Raw genomic sequence first — 16,607 nt, 5'->3', positions numbered from 1 at the left:
AAATGAATATAATTTAAAGAATTAAACAAGTGTTCAAAAAAACCCCCAAAACAACAAAACCCCTCCTCCTCATTACATATATTACAGATATTATCTGTACCACAGTGGTGCCCAGAGGGTCCAGCATCAGTGTCCCAGTAATTGTATCAACATGTTAGAAACACCATCCTGCCCTCAAAAAAATATTTTTCAGTTCAAGTATTCACGCTATTACATAGTTGCAGGTTTTAACATATTTAGAAAACTCAAGGCATTTTTTATAATTAAGTTTAACTCCTGTCCCACACTGCACTTCAGTTTCCTTACCTAGTACAGAACGGCATTAATGATGGGAAATGGAACAAAAAGAAAAAAACACCCCAAAATATACCTCAGTATCCTCCAATTTAATCAAAGTTCATACTGAATCATCTGAGAAGAGTTGAATTTACTGTTCCTACAGTAGGAATCTAAATTAAGCCCCCAAAGAACTCATAATTCTCCACAGTTTGAGGACAGAAAATGTGTCTGAGTGCCTGGATGTAGTGTAACAGCATCAGAGCAGTTTCTCATGTGCCACAAGAGCCCAAACATGAGCCAAAAGCATCAGCAACTTAAAGGCAACACTGCATTTCTATATACAGTCTAGAAACCTCTTACTCCTATTGTTCCATCTGATGAAAATGTACACAAAGTGGCCTTTAAGGGCTACCCAAAGATGGCACAAAATGCACCTAAGGACTAAGAGTCTGTAGTTCAGGCATGAAACATTTTCTTGTGTTTGTATTAAAAAAAAATTGGAAAAAAAAAAAAAACAGAAAAGTTATATAATGGCCTGACTTGACCTTTGCAGGCTTAGTTTGATTACAGTTTATTAAATCAGAATAATACTACGGATGCCCTTGGGCAGGATACGGCAGCTGTGCAAGTCTTCAGCTTGGCATAACGCAAGAGGTTTATTGCAGGGATGCAAAGGTCACACCAAAGTGTTCCCAAGTGCCTGTGCCGTGGCCGAGACCAGTATTTAACTAAAGGCTGTATCCAAGGAGTCCAGGCCAGTGGGACTCAGTGCCACGACCCGCTGAGACTGTGAACAGTCAGTTACAAGTGTCAGATCTACTGAGAGGAGTAAGAGCTACCTGAACTGTTATGGTAACATCAGCAAATCCAAAAAGGAAAACTGGTGTGTACTCCAGTCATACTCCCAGCATGCTTTAATTGTCATGGTTATTACATGGATTTGGTTAGCAGTGTAAGATTTAAATCTAATTTCTCTTTTAGTCTGCTCCATAAAATAACGCTAAATACTCTTATATCAATCCAAAAGGTTTGGATAAAACACTGAACACCTTGGAAGGAGCTGTTTTACCTTCCAGCGGTGCAGACACCGGAGACTCCCGCATGGACATTCCTTGCTTTATATTTCCTTCCATTGTATCATAGCTTCTCTTTAAACCAATTTCATGAGCAGTTCTTGGACTCCTTGTTCCTTCACGAACATTTTTAATAGCTGGCAAAATTTAAAAGTGTGGTTAGGGAATGTGAACGGCAAAAGACACACACAAGCTTTACATTTAATGAGAACATAGGTCATTAATACTTCAACAACACAACTTCAATATAACATTGTAACATTAAATCTCAACCTTAAAAAGATCTTTTATGGTTTGTTAAAAATATATTTGTTCAAACAGTTAGTCATTTATCAGTGTTTCAATTAAAGTTCATAGTTAAATGATACTTTAAAAAATTTTAATACAGATCATTTTGAACTCAAATAAAAATATTCCATGACAAATTGGAAATAAACTATTTCATTTTTCTAGTGTTTAACTATATTTTGCATACATAGTACAGGAGACTCCTCAGAACACAGGCACAAAAACATGTGCAGGTCAATACTTCTCCTAGATGGCGCCTCAGTGACTGGGGTCAGGACTATCCATTTGGGAGCAGACATACTTCAGCAGAACTTGCTGCAGCCTTGACTTCAATCAGGTAGAATATACAAATACTCACTATCGTAAGATAAAATATGCCCACTTTTGCCTTCATAAATAACATGGCCTTTGGCTGAAGCTTCCTCTCGGCACTTTTCTGGGCTGCTGTCTTCTGTAGCCAGCCGGGTGATTGTTCCCTTCAACAACGCATCAGCTGCTATGCCAGACTGGGACAGAGCTGGCGTACCCTGCATTTAAAATCAAATATAATTCAGAACATATGTATTTATTTAAGAGAATAGTGAGCAGTGAAGAGGGGAAGGGCACAAAACAAAAACACACAAAACCCAACAAAAAACCAAATCACAACATTTTTTAGATCTAGAAAACCAATTACTTTATCAAACAGTACGGCCTAAACTTCTGCCTCTATTATTAGACGTTTAATCTAAATATTAGAAAGATTATCTGTAGGCAATTCGCTACCTTGTTAAAAAATATAGACAGAAGAATAAGCAGTACAGTATTACAAAAGTATTTCATGACCTAGAACATTTACCCTATAATACCATTTTGGGGGAAGACAGCACATACTACACACTTCATGGTTCCAGCAGGTTTCCTTTCTATCCAAAGTAATGAAACCTGCACTTCTCAGAGGAGATTTGTTCCTATTGCTCTCTGTAACTAGAGACCCCAAATCAACCAAAACTGTAGCATTTAAAAAAAACACAAGACAAAAGGGCTTAATTTACTTTTTTGGCTTTGAATAGCATCTGTGCAAGACTGGCTACAGTTAATATTTGAACGCAGGTGTGATGCTATTTTCATGGAAGTTGCTAATAAGCCTTTGGTTAGGTGTAGCAAAGGCTCTGGTGGTTTTATTTAAAAGGTTTAAAGACTCGTATACATGAAGACGAAAAAATGGTAATGCTGAATTTCTGTTTTTTTGAGGCAGTACCTACTCTGTGATATTAATTTCATTTTTCAGACATGCAAATACATTCACGGTGATAATTTAAATATGTTTGCTACAGCGTTCTCAGTAAGCAGAAGAATACCTGAGTTATGGAGCCTCTCAAAGAAGGAATGGTCTCAACAGAAACTTTATTAGTTGGAGTTCCTCGTGTTATACTTCCCTCCTGTATTGTTGTGGTACCTGATTTGCAATTGATAAATAGGAGAATAAGAAAGAAAAGTAGCTACTCTGCTTGAAATAATTAAAAACTCTAGTAAGAACTGTTGGTTTACACTAAAATACAGGGACAATTTCAGTTTAACAACATGCATTTGAGGCAGTTAAACTATTTCCTCTTTTAACAGTCTTTTACAGACTAGAAGTCCTTTCCAGTACGTGAAACCATTAATCCATGGTATTTAGCCTCTTTTCTTTTGATGTATTTGGATATTTCACATGTATTGCTCTGCTGTGCTCTAGTGAACAACTTAATTTTGAAACTGGCATGCCTTGAAACAAAAGTTTTTAAATGAGGTACGCAGACAAGAGGAGCCAGCTACAAGCACACACGCCTCGGACACAGGGAGCAGATTTACCATACAATACTTAAATATAACACTTCAGCAGTTTGAGCTCTAGAAGTTAATTCTCTCCGTTTCATCAGGCTCTGACAACGTTTCTTATTTTGTATGACTTTCTTTACCTCGAACCACACTTTCATGTTGTGCCCTGACGAGGAGTCCCTCAGGCTGGGAATTCTGACTTCTGGGAGAGAATTCTTCTTGTTTGATATAGGGCAGGGAAGCTACTCAGAAGAAAAAAAAAAATAAAAAGGTTGGGGTTTTTTTCTTTAATTATGAGTCATTAAATAGTCTATATAAAACATGTCAGCTTTTATTTTCTTACCAGATTTGGCTGACTCCTGCTGCCTTGGCAGCCCAAGAGATATAGAACCCACTGATGGCTTTGCATTTTCTTGGGTGTAGGAAGCTTGACTATGGGATGTTAAGTAAGTGCCAGGTGTTCCCTGAAACAACAACAAATATTATGTTAATTCTTGTTTCTGGAATGAAGATTCACATCTACATTGAAAAGAGAATGCTAATACTGCTATGACCCTGTCTTAGAACACTACGGTACAGCACTGCAAATATGACAGCACAGAACACCAGGAGTGCAGTGTCACTGTTAATCTGGAGTTCACCTCAGCCGGCCATCCTCAACGATGCTACTAAATGCCAATAACTGCACCATGTTCTATTTTCTAAGGCACTTTTAATTCCTGGACTTTCAGAGATAGCACGTACAGGTCTGAAGCATTAATGCCGTGAACACATAACTGAGTACAAGATGTTGAAAGTTGGTGAAAGGGCAAAAAAATTATGTAAGCACAGACTTTCAAATAATAATTCTCTTACTTGTGAGATTGAGCCTCCCATGATGAAGGAAGGTTTTTCTGATGGCACACTTGTCTTGGAGGAAGGAATGAGTGGAGGTGGTGGTCTGGTGGGTCTGGTTGTTGGAAGGCGGACTCCCTCAGGTATGTTGGTTATTACTTGGTGAGGTGCTGGCTGGAGAACTTGGGAGAAAAATTGTACATTAAGCATTACAGTCTGTTTCAGCTCTCTGAGTTGTTGGAGAGACAAGAAGAACAGAAATAGCACAGTTCATCTGACAATTTCTGATGGGAATTGCCTCACAATACCCAAAAGCTCTGTAGCTATGTTTACAGCTCTGAAATTCACTATGTCCAAGAGTACGTTATGAATAGAAACTGAATGCAGACCATCTAACCTTGCACCAAAGTTCAAAAAGAAATGGCGAAAGCTGCACTACAGAATTGCAGACTCTGGAAACTACATTTTGAAAACAGAAGCCCGGAGTACACTCAAGTTTTTTGTTTTCCTGTTTTTAAAGAAAGTTCTTATTTTTAAAATGGAATGCAACTGAGTCAAGTATAACCTAAGCTTCCCTGGTTTTGTCTTGGCATGACATTACACTCTGAAGAGAAAAGCAACAATCCAAGTTTCAGAATTAAGATTTTTTTAGTTATTTCACTGTTTTGTAAAATATCCGGGCTATAATATTAAGCAATTACAGTGTGAAACTAATGCCAAGGATATCAGCAGCTTTCTGTATGATCCATAACGAAATATTTACCTGGTGGGACACTATAGCGAGCTGCATTCATGTCAGGCTGGGGAGAGGCTTTATTGACTTCTCTTGGAGAGAGCCTGTACGGCGACGCTGACCTTGTTGCTGTGTTTTGCACTTGTGCTTCCTGCTCTATCGCTCGCTTGACCTCAGCGTAAGGCATGTAGGCCACCGGTTTTCCTGCAAAGGTTAAAGTTACCAGAAAGAAAAGAACCCTGGATTAGAAATTGGAGTCAAAAGGTCCAGTTTACAGCACAATTTTAATAAATGCCCTACTCCAATGTCAGATGTACTCATCAGGTACAAAGGTTTCAATTAAAAAGCAGTATTAGGGTACAGCTTAATTTAATATGTTCTTATGTCTACACTTCTGTATCCAAAGCTTTCAAAAACTCTCTCATGCTTTCTATATATGAAAATCAGTATCTGGATCTTTTAGGTCCTTTAAGTGAAAGCTCTACTATTGAAAAAGATTTCATTTAAAGAAGATTCCTTTCTAAATTCTGTGCCTCGGCCAGGTTTACACGCAAGTTCAGCCAGACTTCCATGCCAGTCCCACCACACAAGAAGCCTCCCTTCTTTGTTTGCTTGCCCAGAGAAGTTACAAATCAAATTTCAAATACCAATATATTGCCCATCAATGGTGTTTAAAGGGAAAATACATTGTTATCCAATTTAGGATATGAAAAATCCAATAGCAGAACTTCAGAAATTCCTTTTCTTTGGCAACGGACGATTTAAATATTCAAAATCAAGAGGCAGAACAAGTCTACTGCAACTGTAAAGTTACATCTTTAACCTCTATCAAAGAACGACGGCACTAATCATCCCACAATAGCTTTCTAAAGGATCTTTACTCTTTTATTTCTTGGTCGAGTATTGTGTATGTTGTCACAAGCCACTTTAACAACACACCCCTTAGTTTGACAAGGTGTCTCACGACACAGGCAGCATTCTGACCTGTGCAGTACAAGGTTTTTAAACGGTCTGCAGGTTCTCTGCTGCACACAGCAGTTGGTGGACAAGCTTCGTGTGCACGGTATATCCTGGGAAGCAGCTGTTGTAATGACCTGACGACATCTCAGTCCCTCCTTGTTTTCAGATTAAGACATCCAGGCTTGTAGAACCCATTTCCACTAACCACGTTATCCCTCCCTCTCTGTCTGCCTCAATAACCACCTTGATTTTTGCTGGCAGAGGCTTCACCCCAGAACTTTCCCACACTTCGTAATACCGCAGTGCTGATGCCAAGAGTTATTCGGGTAGCATTTCAGTTAAATGGTACTTTTAAGCAACCTCCGACTTTCCACCTAAAGGAACAGCTTCCAAAAACCACAGTCTTACCTTCTCCACCACAAATCTACAAGCTCCCTTCTCACTATTTTAACAGGAAAAAAAATGGTTATGTTTCTTTCATTTTACTTCGGTAAAAGTAATTAAGGTGAAGCATTTTCATAATATAATTTAAATTCTTATGCATATTATATATGTGGAGACAACAGAAATAATGCATGAGAACATAAAACCTAAAAATGCATAATTATGCAACCATGATGATATCTCGTAACATTCAGCACATTAATCTCACTGGGTTTACTTCCCTGTAACAATGTACAGTTTGTGGACCTATTTTTTTACTAGTAAAGAAAGTTGAGGTAAAAGCTACACAGTACAGAACTGGGCCTTCCATAGGATACACTTTTCTTGCACAGAAAAAAAAGCAGTCTTCTGCTACGTTGTTTGCAATTTGCAAGCTGTTGATAGAATCAAAATAATTTCAGTTCAAGGAATTAAAATACAGACAATATAGATAAGTAGAAAGCATAATATTAATGCCTAATGAAAGATAATAAATGCACCTGTAGGATCTTACGCAGCCATCTGGACTATGTAATATACACTGTCCATCTGAATTACTTTTCTGTAACCGGCAACGGCAACAGATTATTTAGTCAAGCTGACAGGATCTGTGAGCAGTTCTAGCCTTGTTCTGGACTGAAGATCACGTTACGAGTCACTTTCAGGAAACCCAAATCCAGATTAGCGTACAGTTCAAACCCTGCCTCCGAGTATCCTCTCTCTATATAAAAACAACAAACCATCATATTCCCAAGAGAAAGAACCTTTCACATCGCCCTTCTGCAGCCATACAGGCTGGAGCATGACAGTTCTACCAAACTTTTGTGCGCTGCTCCAAGGCGTAATGACAACGTAAGTGCTCCAATGCAGTAAAACATTCCTTTTAATTGTGCTCATGCTGCTTCAGCAATTCTCTCCCATCTTCACCTTAAGCTTCTGGAAGGGGCTCCCCCAGAACACATGGTTATCTGGGGCCTCTCACCTGCACTCCTCATCTTTCTGCACCTCTCTCTGTAGGAACAACTCATTTGGGATGAGCCACGGAGCCAGTTAGTTCTCCAACATTGTGACCACAGCAGAATCTCTGTAGTAGCCAGGTTCCCTCCATCAAGTGCCATCAGAAAGCAACAGTTAATTACTGGTACACTAAACTTTCATTCTCAAATGAGGCAGCAGTGTAACACATGGACATTAAATGCAGAGTTATTTCCACAGCAGATGTGAAAACGCCCACCTTCCCACTCCACGTTAGGGCTCTTGGAAGTGCCACAAGGGCTCACAGCACTTCGATACTCCATGTCCAGCTGCTCTTGCCTCTGGCGTTGCTCCTCCAGCAGTGCCGACTCGTGCATCGCTTTAATGTGCCGTTGATACAGCGCGTAACCACTCACTGGTGTTCCAACAGGAACGGTGCAGGGACTGCAAGAAACCTGCAAGGACAGGAAGGAGTTAACATCAGGTACTTTAACACAGGTACTTCCTAAATAACTGTCTTGCTTGGTGCCTCCGCTGCAGCCGGCTGCAGTCCATGTAGGAGTGTTTCGAACAGCCCACACCTGCTTTTAAGCTATTACTTGGTCTGTACTTAACTTACTTTCCCCCTCAAAAGTAATATGATAACAAAGCAAATTATATATATATATATTTTTTTTTTCTGCTTTAGTGTTGCAACTAGCTTTAGGGACAACAGATACTCCTTCAAATATCACTTAAAACACCCATACCATAGGTGGTATGACAGCAGCTCGGTGGTGAAGCTGTTGTAGGTCCATCTGTCCTTGCTTTATCGTGGATGATACCAGTATTGATCCAGTGGGATTTAACAGTGAGGGCTTTGACTCCCTGCTGAAGATACTGGAAAAAAACCAAAACAAAACAGAGATAGAAGGAAGGGAAAAAGATCACCAAAAAGACCAAGATTAAACATCTTAAAAAATTTACAGGCAAAAGTATGCATCTCAACTTCAAAAAACCAACACATTTAACACACCAAACAAGAAGATGAAAAATCAAAATCATGTTGTGTTTTGTCCCAGAGCACATCTGGTAAAATAGGCAGAAGATGCTGCTGCATTTCTGTAATACACAGAAACACCAAAAGTGTTCCAAATCTCCAATATTAGAAATTTATGTATGCTGTCGCTATATGCACAGTACTGCAAGAATGCAGCCTTCTTTATAAAGAATGCTTTGAAAAAATACATAGGAAACACTAGATATATTTAGTTCACAGGAAACAAATAAACAGTAGTATACAATAGACTGCTTTCACATGGAGGGCTAATACATTTGTGAAGTGGAAAGAAGATGTCTGAAGAAGCCAGAAAGTACAGAAACACCACCAACTGCACTTTTCCAAAGACCACAGGCAGAACAATCACACTGATACTTTTGACATTTGACGTCTATCCTTGGTACGGCGTGTACATTAAGAGCACTGGGAGGGAGGAGGCATTGGCTGTGATGCTACACTGTGGTTACACAGGAACTGCACCAACAGAACACTAAAGAGACTTCAAATATCATCAGAGGTCTCATCCACCCCTAAAACATGATTCAACAGACACGCAGTGTTGTCCATTTAAAGCCCTGTATATTCGTGGGGGTTGTCCGCAGTGTTTAGGGCCAAGTTCCCAGCAACTCGGAAGTTTGCACAAAGCCACTGTTCACTTTGGAGAAAGAGGTCAGCCATTTCTCAGGACACTTGCCCGTTAGTTTACCGACACTGACTGATAAGAGTGACAAATACTTCCACTACTCTATTATTAACAGCCTGCAAGAGATTCAGTTCAATGACAGTAATTACGTACAAGACTCTTAAAGGTTATACAAACAAACAAACATGAAATGATAAAAGGTAACTTAAATATCAATATTTTATGCCTCTAGATTATTACATTTTTAAAAAGCAAATTTCATCTCCTACTTAAAGATATTCAGGCTGTTTTCCCTGTCAAATTCAAGGAGTTTTGAATGCATTCTATTATACTACACTGGGTTTGTGAGAGCAAAAATCCATTAAAACAACTCAATTCCCAAATTTTTGGCTCTACATTCAAAGTTTTTCACTAGAGGGAATGGAAAGCCCATGTACTATCCCACACTAACCAATCACACTATAAAAAAATATTCCTGATCTAGTTCCAAATGTGCAGATTTGTTCTTAAGTATTGTGTAAAAACAACAAACCAACAAAATCAAACCAAAGAACTTCAGAACAGATCCAGTTACTCAATCACTGTTGACTTTCTTATTAGATAGATGGGGACATTTACAAAATTCCCCACATTACTTGGTTTTTTTTTAAGTTGGTCATCAATTTTTAAATAGCTGTGTATCAGAAAATCTCTAGCTTTCTGGGTAGTTGTGCTAGTTTGCTACCTACCAGTCAGTCTATCACCATGGAATTTTGCCTTACCTTGCCTTAAAAGACCCTTGTTTTTGCTTTTCATCAATATTTTAAATCAGTATTTCCCTCTGTCACACTTCCGGCAAAGACTCTGTAGAAATTCTTTCTCTTGTAGAAACTCATAACAAAAATGTCACTACTGATGGGTTTTTGGATCAGTGTTAAGTAAAACCACTTTCTAAACAACTTCTTAAAGATGGCAATATTTGAACGCTAAACAATTAAACTTACCCTTGTCTGTCGGGTTCTCCATCAACTTCCTCATCAGCACTACACGTGGCACTCGAATCATTATCTGAATGGGATTCTTGTCTTGCTGTGTTAACTTGTTGTGACAGACTATAGTCCATTTCCTCCGGTTCTGACTTTTCCTTGGGTTTCTCCATCTCTCTCTCTTTGGTATCACTCTCTATTTTCACTTGAATATTCTCTGGTAGCCTCATTTCAGTCTCTACAGGTTCTACTTTGGTATGCACTGGAAGAGTAATCACAGGCTTAGCTTCAGCTGGATGGCTTCTACTGTCAACCTCCATAGGCTCCTCTGCCTCATTATTTATTTCTTCCTTAACCTGTGGCTCAGGGTTCTGACTTTCAGCTGTTGATACACTCTGGGCTGTTAAGGAGGGAGATGTGCTGGTTGCAGGTTTGATGGTAGATTCTTGTTCTGCTGTCGCCTCAGTGGTTACTTTTGAAGCAGCATTCTCAGATGGAGTTTCTTCACTTGGTTTAGGAGGTTCTGCAGGAGTTGGAGATGGAGCACTTTCTGTATCAGAACTATTTTCAGCACCTGGGGAAAAAACCAAAGTTTTGGCATAAAGGTTCAACATTCATGAAATCTAACTAGGCTTCAATGAACTGCTTCTTTAGAATAATCAAATACATGTTTGCTGTCTCAAAACACAAGACGACAATTGCCCTGAAGAATTGACTCCCAAAGGGAGAGTAACCAAAAATCAGCAGATACAGGTTAAGGAAGGAGACTGGAATGACAGAAATAAGACTACTTAACTAGCTCTGATCTTCCAGAGAGCCAGGCAAGTAAACTCTTGTGCATATGTCAGAGACTTTGTACGTCCAGTAAAGAACCTTCCTCCTCTTTTTAGTCTAGTTCATGAACTCCATTACATTATAAATAGCTTTTAGATGAATAAGAACATTCATGAAAAGCTATGGCAACATCCAGAACATAGATATTATATTCAAGTCTTATCTTCTGATAAAAACTTTCATTCCTTAGAACCACATGAACCACATGCAGGTGCTGTCTGTTTATCCTCTAGATGACAGCACGGTCAAAGCATCTCAATATACTGAGCAATAACATCTTAAGGCTGCTCAATACCAAAAATGGTTTTTCCCCTCCATTGAGTGCCAACCGCTAAAATCCCACAGAAACATAGTACGAAACATTACGAAGTGGAACACAGCTTTCTGAGCACAGAACTGGCACAAAACATAGGTCCCTTTCTTCACATACACAAGTTTCCTTTCCAGAAAAGTTACCTTCACTGTCTTCTGGATTCTCTTCTTCATTAGATGCTTCAATATCTTCATCCTCTTGGGCTGACACCGTCGAAGCGACACTCTCACACTGTGATACATCTCGCTCCTCGCGGGGTCTTCGCGAAGACTGATAAAGACACAACATTTACATTGTACTGAAAATTTGCAAGTATTATTTCCTTTTACATTTATCAGTCTGAGGTTGAAATGAAAGACACAGAATCTCTGTTTAGAAGATTCATTTATGCTCCTTCAACTTCAGGCCAACTTTTGCTGCTCCTGATCAAAAATAAGTTTGGGAACAAATGACTGTTTCAAGACATGTTTGGGAGACAACAGAACTAGTGCAGACAGACAGACAGTGATGTTCTTCACTCCAGTGAGAGAAGACCAGGACTACATTTTAGAGGATTCCAACACTCAAGATTCTACTTTAGATGTCCCCAAACTTTCAGTTCCTGATCTTCTACCAATTCTCTTGCTCTGTTTTGTAAGGTTAGTGCTTACTGTGTCTCAAGGTAACTGTTCCACAGCAATGACCTGAACTTCTGTAGCTGCTGGTGTACTGAAGAGGAACGTGTTTTTCAGAGCACCAAAGAATTTTTCAGGCTCGAGTGTTCTATCTGATAGAAAATTTTCTATTGCATTTTAAAGCAAGAAGTGACTAGTATCACAGGTCAGTGAGCATCAGCTGCTTTTTCTAAGAGATTTATGTCACAACACAAAAACAAGTAGAAAAGGAAACGTGGTGATTGCAAAACAATCCTAGTGAAGCGTGATGAATGACTTCAGAAACATGCCAACTTTCCCCTGCGAAATATTTAATGCCCACTGCACTTACCTTCTGTTTGTGCTGTTGCAGGAGGCTGTCTAGATTGTGTCTTCTTTTATAGTTGAAGTAGAAGTTCTTACACTGAGCTTCACTTTTCGTCCCAACCATTTTGGCAATTGCTGCCCAGTTTCGTCCATGTTCCACTAGGCCTGTTCAAATATAAAAGAACCAATATTTACTATGATAAATAATTCGACTATTCAAACCCAAATAAATGGAACAAAAATGTCTATGGGAAGGTAAGATACAGAAGTACCGCTGTCCTTAAGAGAATTCTCACTGTGACAAGGTCTTTGATAACTACTTACAGGGCAAAAAAAAGCTGTGTCAACCTGAATGTCTGCTTATGAAACCTTCAAACTTAAGTCTTTACTGTTGCTAATACGTAGCACCTCTGCTGAAATATTGATTTTATGCACGAAATTTACAGGTAACAGTATCTACCAAATGAATAGGCCACTTACAAACTACATTAGCTTTTCTATGAAAAGAATGTCTTATACAAAAGGAATTTTTGTAACTTAGACACATTACTTTAAAAAATTTACAAATGACATGCACACCTTCACATCTATTTCACAGACTTCCATCGTTCAAGTACAATATCAAACACTTCTAAGTAGCCCATATGAAAAAAGCCAACATAAGTATCAAAAAACGGATTGTCTGTTAAAGATGTTTGTGCTTTTTTAAAAAAAGAAACAACAAATTTCAAATGATTCATTTAGCATAGTGTTGCAAAAAAAAAAAATCATAGCACTCGTATTCAGTAATTCAGCAGATTATTGTGATTTTGTAAAAACAAATATTCAGAAGTAAGTCAAAAGCTTTACAGCGTTTACCTTTCTTCGCGACTTCCATTTCTTCCTCTGTCCAGCGGGATGTCTCCACAGGTTCTGCAGAAGCTGACAGAGAAGTAAAGACACTGATCAGAGAAAAGACCAGGATTCACTATTACGGCAACAATCGTGAATCGCATAGTCAACTAATCTATTTACATTACAGCTTGTCCAAGTCACTTGGCAAAGCTGCTCTTGTCAGTTTCCATTAAACCAAGTTAGAGACACAGTAGGAACCACCGGTCTCAGCAGAACAAACTGTTCAAAACTATTCTGCCTACAAAACCAGGATTAATTATCTGTCAAGGAAGACTTGTTACTAACTTAGATGTATTTATTGCTAAAATTTTATTTAAACTGTCAATAATTACCATCAACTACTAAAAGCAGCAATCCAACATGCTATAAGCTAGTTCCACTTTATTCCACTGACTGCTGTGGAAAGGACTGAAATGGTTATTTATTGGTTAGTGGGTATCAAGGAATCTACTATTCTTGTATTTACTGAGTCTCCTACTGGACAAACAGAGAAAAATAAAAGAAAACAAAAAAAACAGTAAGTCAAAAACAAGCAGGAAACTAATTATGATTCAACACAAACCCTTTTTCATTCACTCTGATATCATTCTGTTTAAATTTCTGAATGGCATCAAGCTGCAACAGCCTCCATTTCCTTTTCATAAAATTTGCCATTGTGCACAGCACCCAACATGGACCCTACAACAACTTCCACTAACAAATGACAAAAGCAAGACACTATATAATATCTGATCCACTGAAAAGCTGGTTTGGATTTTCCAGAAAACCCTGCAAAAATGGTTTAAAAAAACCCAGAGCAAAACCCACTATTGCGTCAGTTTAACTTCTGACAAACACCCACCGTACCAACTGAGCAAGAATGTCTATCATGATCCCTGATGTTTACAGTTAAACGTGAATCAATTTGCCCACTTACTCTGTTCTTCAGGATATGCAGAATATCTGAGCAACAAAACAGTTGCTACAAATTCTAGAATAGCAGCTGCCTCTAACTACCCAGTAGAAGAGCTGGGAGCAACAAACTTTGCCACAACAGAGCACTGCAAGGAGAAAAAAACCAAACAAAAACCTGTCCTGCCATCCTGGATAATTATTTACTAGCCACAAGGTATTCTGTTTGCTAGTATTTCTGCACCACCACAAATTATGTCAGCTTTAAAAGTAACATTTTATTTTAAAGAAATCTCTTGCTGCTAGTGCAGAAACAACAACAAAACCCAACTTGCTAGGATCTATTTCAGATTACGAACGTCCCTCAACCACTCAATATCAGGCCCATTATCTAGTAATAACCTCTGTGAGCTACGGTCAACCTGCATCAAAGGCATTTGGATCTCTACAGATCCATCATTAACCCTGCAAAGAGAGAAAACGTAGCTACCACAGAAAGGCTGAACTGCCTTTTTTTCCCTCCGCATTTCTAACAGAGTCACCTGATTACACAGACTACCGTTCGTGAAGTTGCACTCGTGAAATTTAACAGCAGCACAGTCACAAAATTAGAAGCAGGCCTAAGAATAAAGATGTAATAGTAAATAGAAAAAAAGTGCACTGCAGGCAGAGAGTGCAGGCCTGTGTCAGTGAAGAGCCTGACGACCAGCTGGGTCCCCGAGTGTCCCATAAACGCTACTCACAAGGTTCTGGCGGGGGTGGCAGAGGCGGTGGGGGCTCTTCGGTGGCTGCAGCTGCAGCGGCACTTGCTTGTGCAGCTTCATTTGTCATCGATCTGGTGATTCTGCCCTTACGACGACCTTGACTATTGGCGGTTTTTCGGCCCCTAGGAGTGGCCTGTTCCCGCTCCTCCGTTTCCTCTGGCACAACTTCAGTTTTGTCCTTTTCTTTGGTATTCTCTCTGGGAGTAGATAAAATATAATTCAGTTGCATTCAGATAGCCATGATGCCACAAACAAAACCCCCCAAACCCCAAAGACACCTTTAGTGAAGTAGAATTCACTTACTGCTCACCATTTAGATTTGCTAGAGAATAACAGAGATACATGATATTATCAACTTCCAAGAAAATATGAACGCTGCGATGGAACATATAAAAAACCCTAAACCAACATGATATTAAAACTACTACATGTGCAAAAAAAAATCTCATGTTTTTTTCCACCATTCTCATTAGTTTAGAAAGAGAAACCTAAACAAGAAAAGTTTTCAGTCCAGATTTCACTGTCAGGCTAATGCAAATCCCGTTGTGATCTTTGCAAAAAACCTGCAATCTAGGGTGAATTAATGCATTTTCAACACATATACTTACTTAGAGTCCTCCTTCTCATCCTTTTCCTCCTCATCTTTCTTTTCCTCCTCTTTTTTCTCTGCTTTTTCTGTTTTGTCCTCTTCTACCTTTTCTTCTACCTTTTCTTCTTGAGAAGGACGAGCAATTTGTTGCTGAAATGAAACGGGATTTACATATTCTAACAACTTGATCACACGAAGGTGCAGCAACTTGTACTCAGAGCAGCACAACCACTCACACTGCCTCACCTCCCACTTGATAATATGTTAATAAGAAACTACAGAACGTAAGAGAGGGTGGGGAGTTGGCTGTGGCCACACAGAGGGAACCACTCACAGGAGTTTACACTGAAGGGGCTTGAATGGGTCAGATAAAACCACCTCCAATCATCAAGTCCCCCATTTGGAAGTACTGCAGTATTCTCCACTCAAATCTGGGGTGTGCAGAACCACTTTGTTCCTTCCCGGCCATTAGGCTCTGCAAGCCAACTTCAAGAAGCTACCTTTCCAAAAAATACCCACTTGGCAATTCCTGGAAAGGCAAGGACAGAGAACTACAAGACTGATATTCTAAGACTTCATTAACTCAGATTTTACAGTCCACTGAAAAATTCCTCAAAATAGGCTTTTCTTTTTCACAGAGGAACCAACTTTCCTGTAAGTGTAGCAGCAGGTGTCACTCTTTCACTAACAAAACTGATGCTGGAAATAGTCACAAAAAGGACTTGGTTTTGACATTTTTATAATGTCAACTGCAGCTGAAAACCCAAACACTAACCACTATCATCTTGATGCAAATTATTAGCATTTAAGATGCTGGTATTACTTGGTTATGCGAAAACTTTCTTCAAGCAAGATGTCAGAGACATGCTAAGACAAATTATTTCCATTGTGCTAGATAGATTGGCCTCAAAAGCAAGGACTTGAAAACTGCATGTTCAGAAGAATATTAAAAATAATAATAATAATAAAGTCTGTATTTTACATACAATCTATTTACAAAACAGTTGCCGAAAATATGCCGTTCTTTTTGCCTGGCTAACTTAACATCACACTTTGTAAATAACAGAGTTCTCTATTTCACAGTGAATTTATTTAACATGCATAATCAATAGGTTAAGTGCAGGTTAAATACAAACCTTAAAAGAGTTGAAGCCTCAGTCAGTGACGTACCTGCACATTCATCTGTTGATTGAAACTTACTATCCAGGCAAGGGGACGGGCTTTAACTCGGGGTACGATTCAAAAGGACAAAAACCACCCCAGCACCGCCATCACTCAGCTCTTTAGCAGAGGCCGCCTGACCCAGCAACACGTTTATTCCAGGAAATTGTGTCATTCTCCCAGTTCAGCT

General features: G+C 39.1%; 1 protein-coding gene across 6 annotated transcripts in view; it reads right to left on the bottom strand.

Annotated features, from left to right (window-relative positions):
* NCOR1 (nuclear receptor corepressor 1) overlaps positions 1 to 16,607 on the bottom strand; it is a 59,133-nt gene that overhangs the window by 12,246 nt on the left and 30,280 nt on the right. For 5 of the 6 annotated variants that reach the window (XM_065646864.1, XM_065646865.1, XM_065646866.1 and 2 more), the window contains exons 15-29: positions 15,276 to 15,406; positions 14,647 to 14,864; positions 12,977 to 13,039; positions 12,144 to 12,283; positions 11,303 to 11,429; positions 10,031 to 10,586; positions 8,115 to 8,244; positions 7,625 to 7,820; positions 5,038 to 5,211; positions 4,296 to 4,456; positions 3,784 to 3,904; positions 3,581 to 3,682; positions 2,981 to 3,078; positions 1,999 to 2,167; positions 1,349 to 1,489 (exon numbers count right to left, since the gene is read on the bottom strand). In XM_065646864.1, the coding sequence (XP_065502936.1) occupies positions 1,349 to 1,489; positions 1,999 to 2,167; positions 2,981 to 3,078; positions 3,581 to 3,682; positions 3,784 to 3,904; positions 4,296 to 4,456; positions 5,038 to 5,211; positions 7,625 to 7,820; positions 8,115 to 8,244; positions 10,031 to 10,586; positions 11,303 to 11,429; positions 12,144 to 12,283; positions 12,977 to 13,039; positions 14,647 to 14,864; positions 15,276 to 15,406 (2,527 nt within the window). Of the gene's footprint in view, positions 1 to 1,348; positions 1,490 to 1,998; positions 2,168 to 2,980; positions 3,079 to 3,580; positions 3,683 to 3,783; positions 3,905 to 4,295; positions 4,457 to 5,037; positions 5,212 to 7,624; positions 7,821 to 8,114; positions 8,245 to 10,030; positions 10,587 to 11,302; positions 11,430 to 12,143; positions 12,284 to 12,976; positions 13,040 to 14,646; positions 14,865 to 15,275; positions 15,407 to 16,426; positions 16,520 to 16,607 lie in introns of those variants that run through there. The other variant, XM_065646869.1, reaches the window with a different exon arrangement.

This window comes from Caloenas nicobarica, chromosome 17, assembly GCF_036013445.1.
Source record: "Caloenas nicobarica isolate bCalNic1 chromosome 17, bCalNic1.hap1, whole genome shotgun sequence".
NCBI classification, from domain to species: Eukaryota; Metazoa; Chordata; class Aves; order Columbiformes; family Columbidae; genus Caloenas; species Caloenas nicobarica.
The sequence above is the reverse complement of the archived record's forward strand: the minus strand, read 5'-3'. Positions and strand labels throughout refer to the sequence as shown.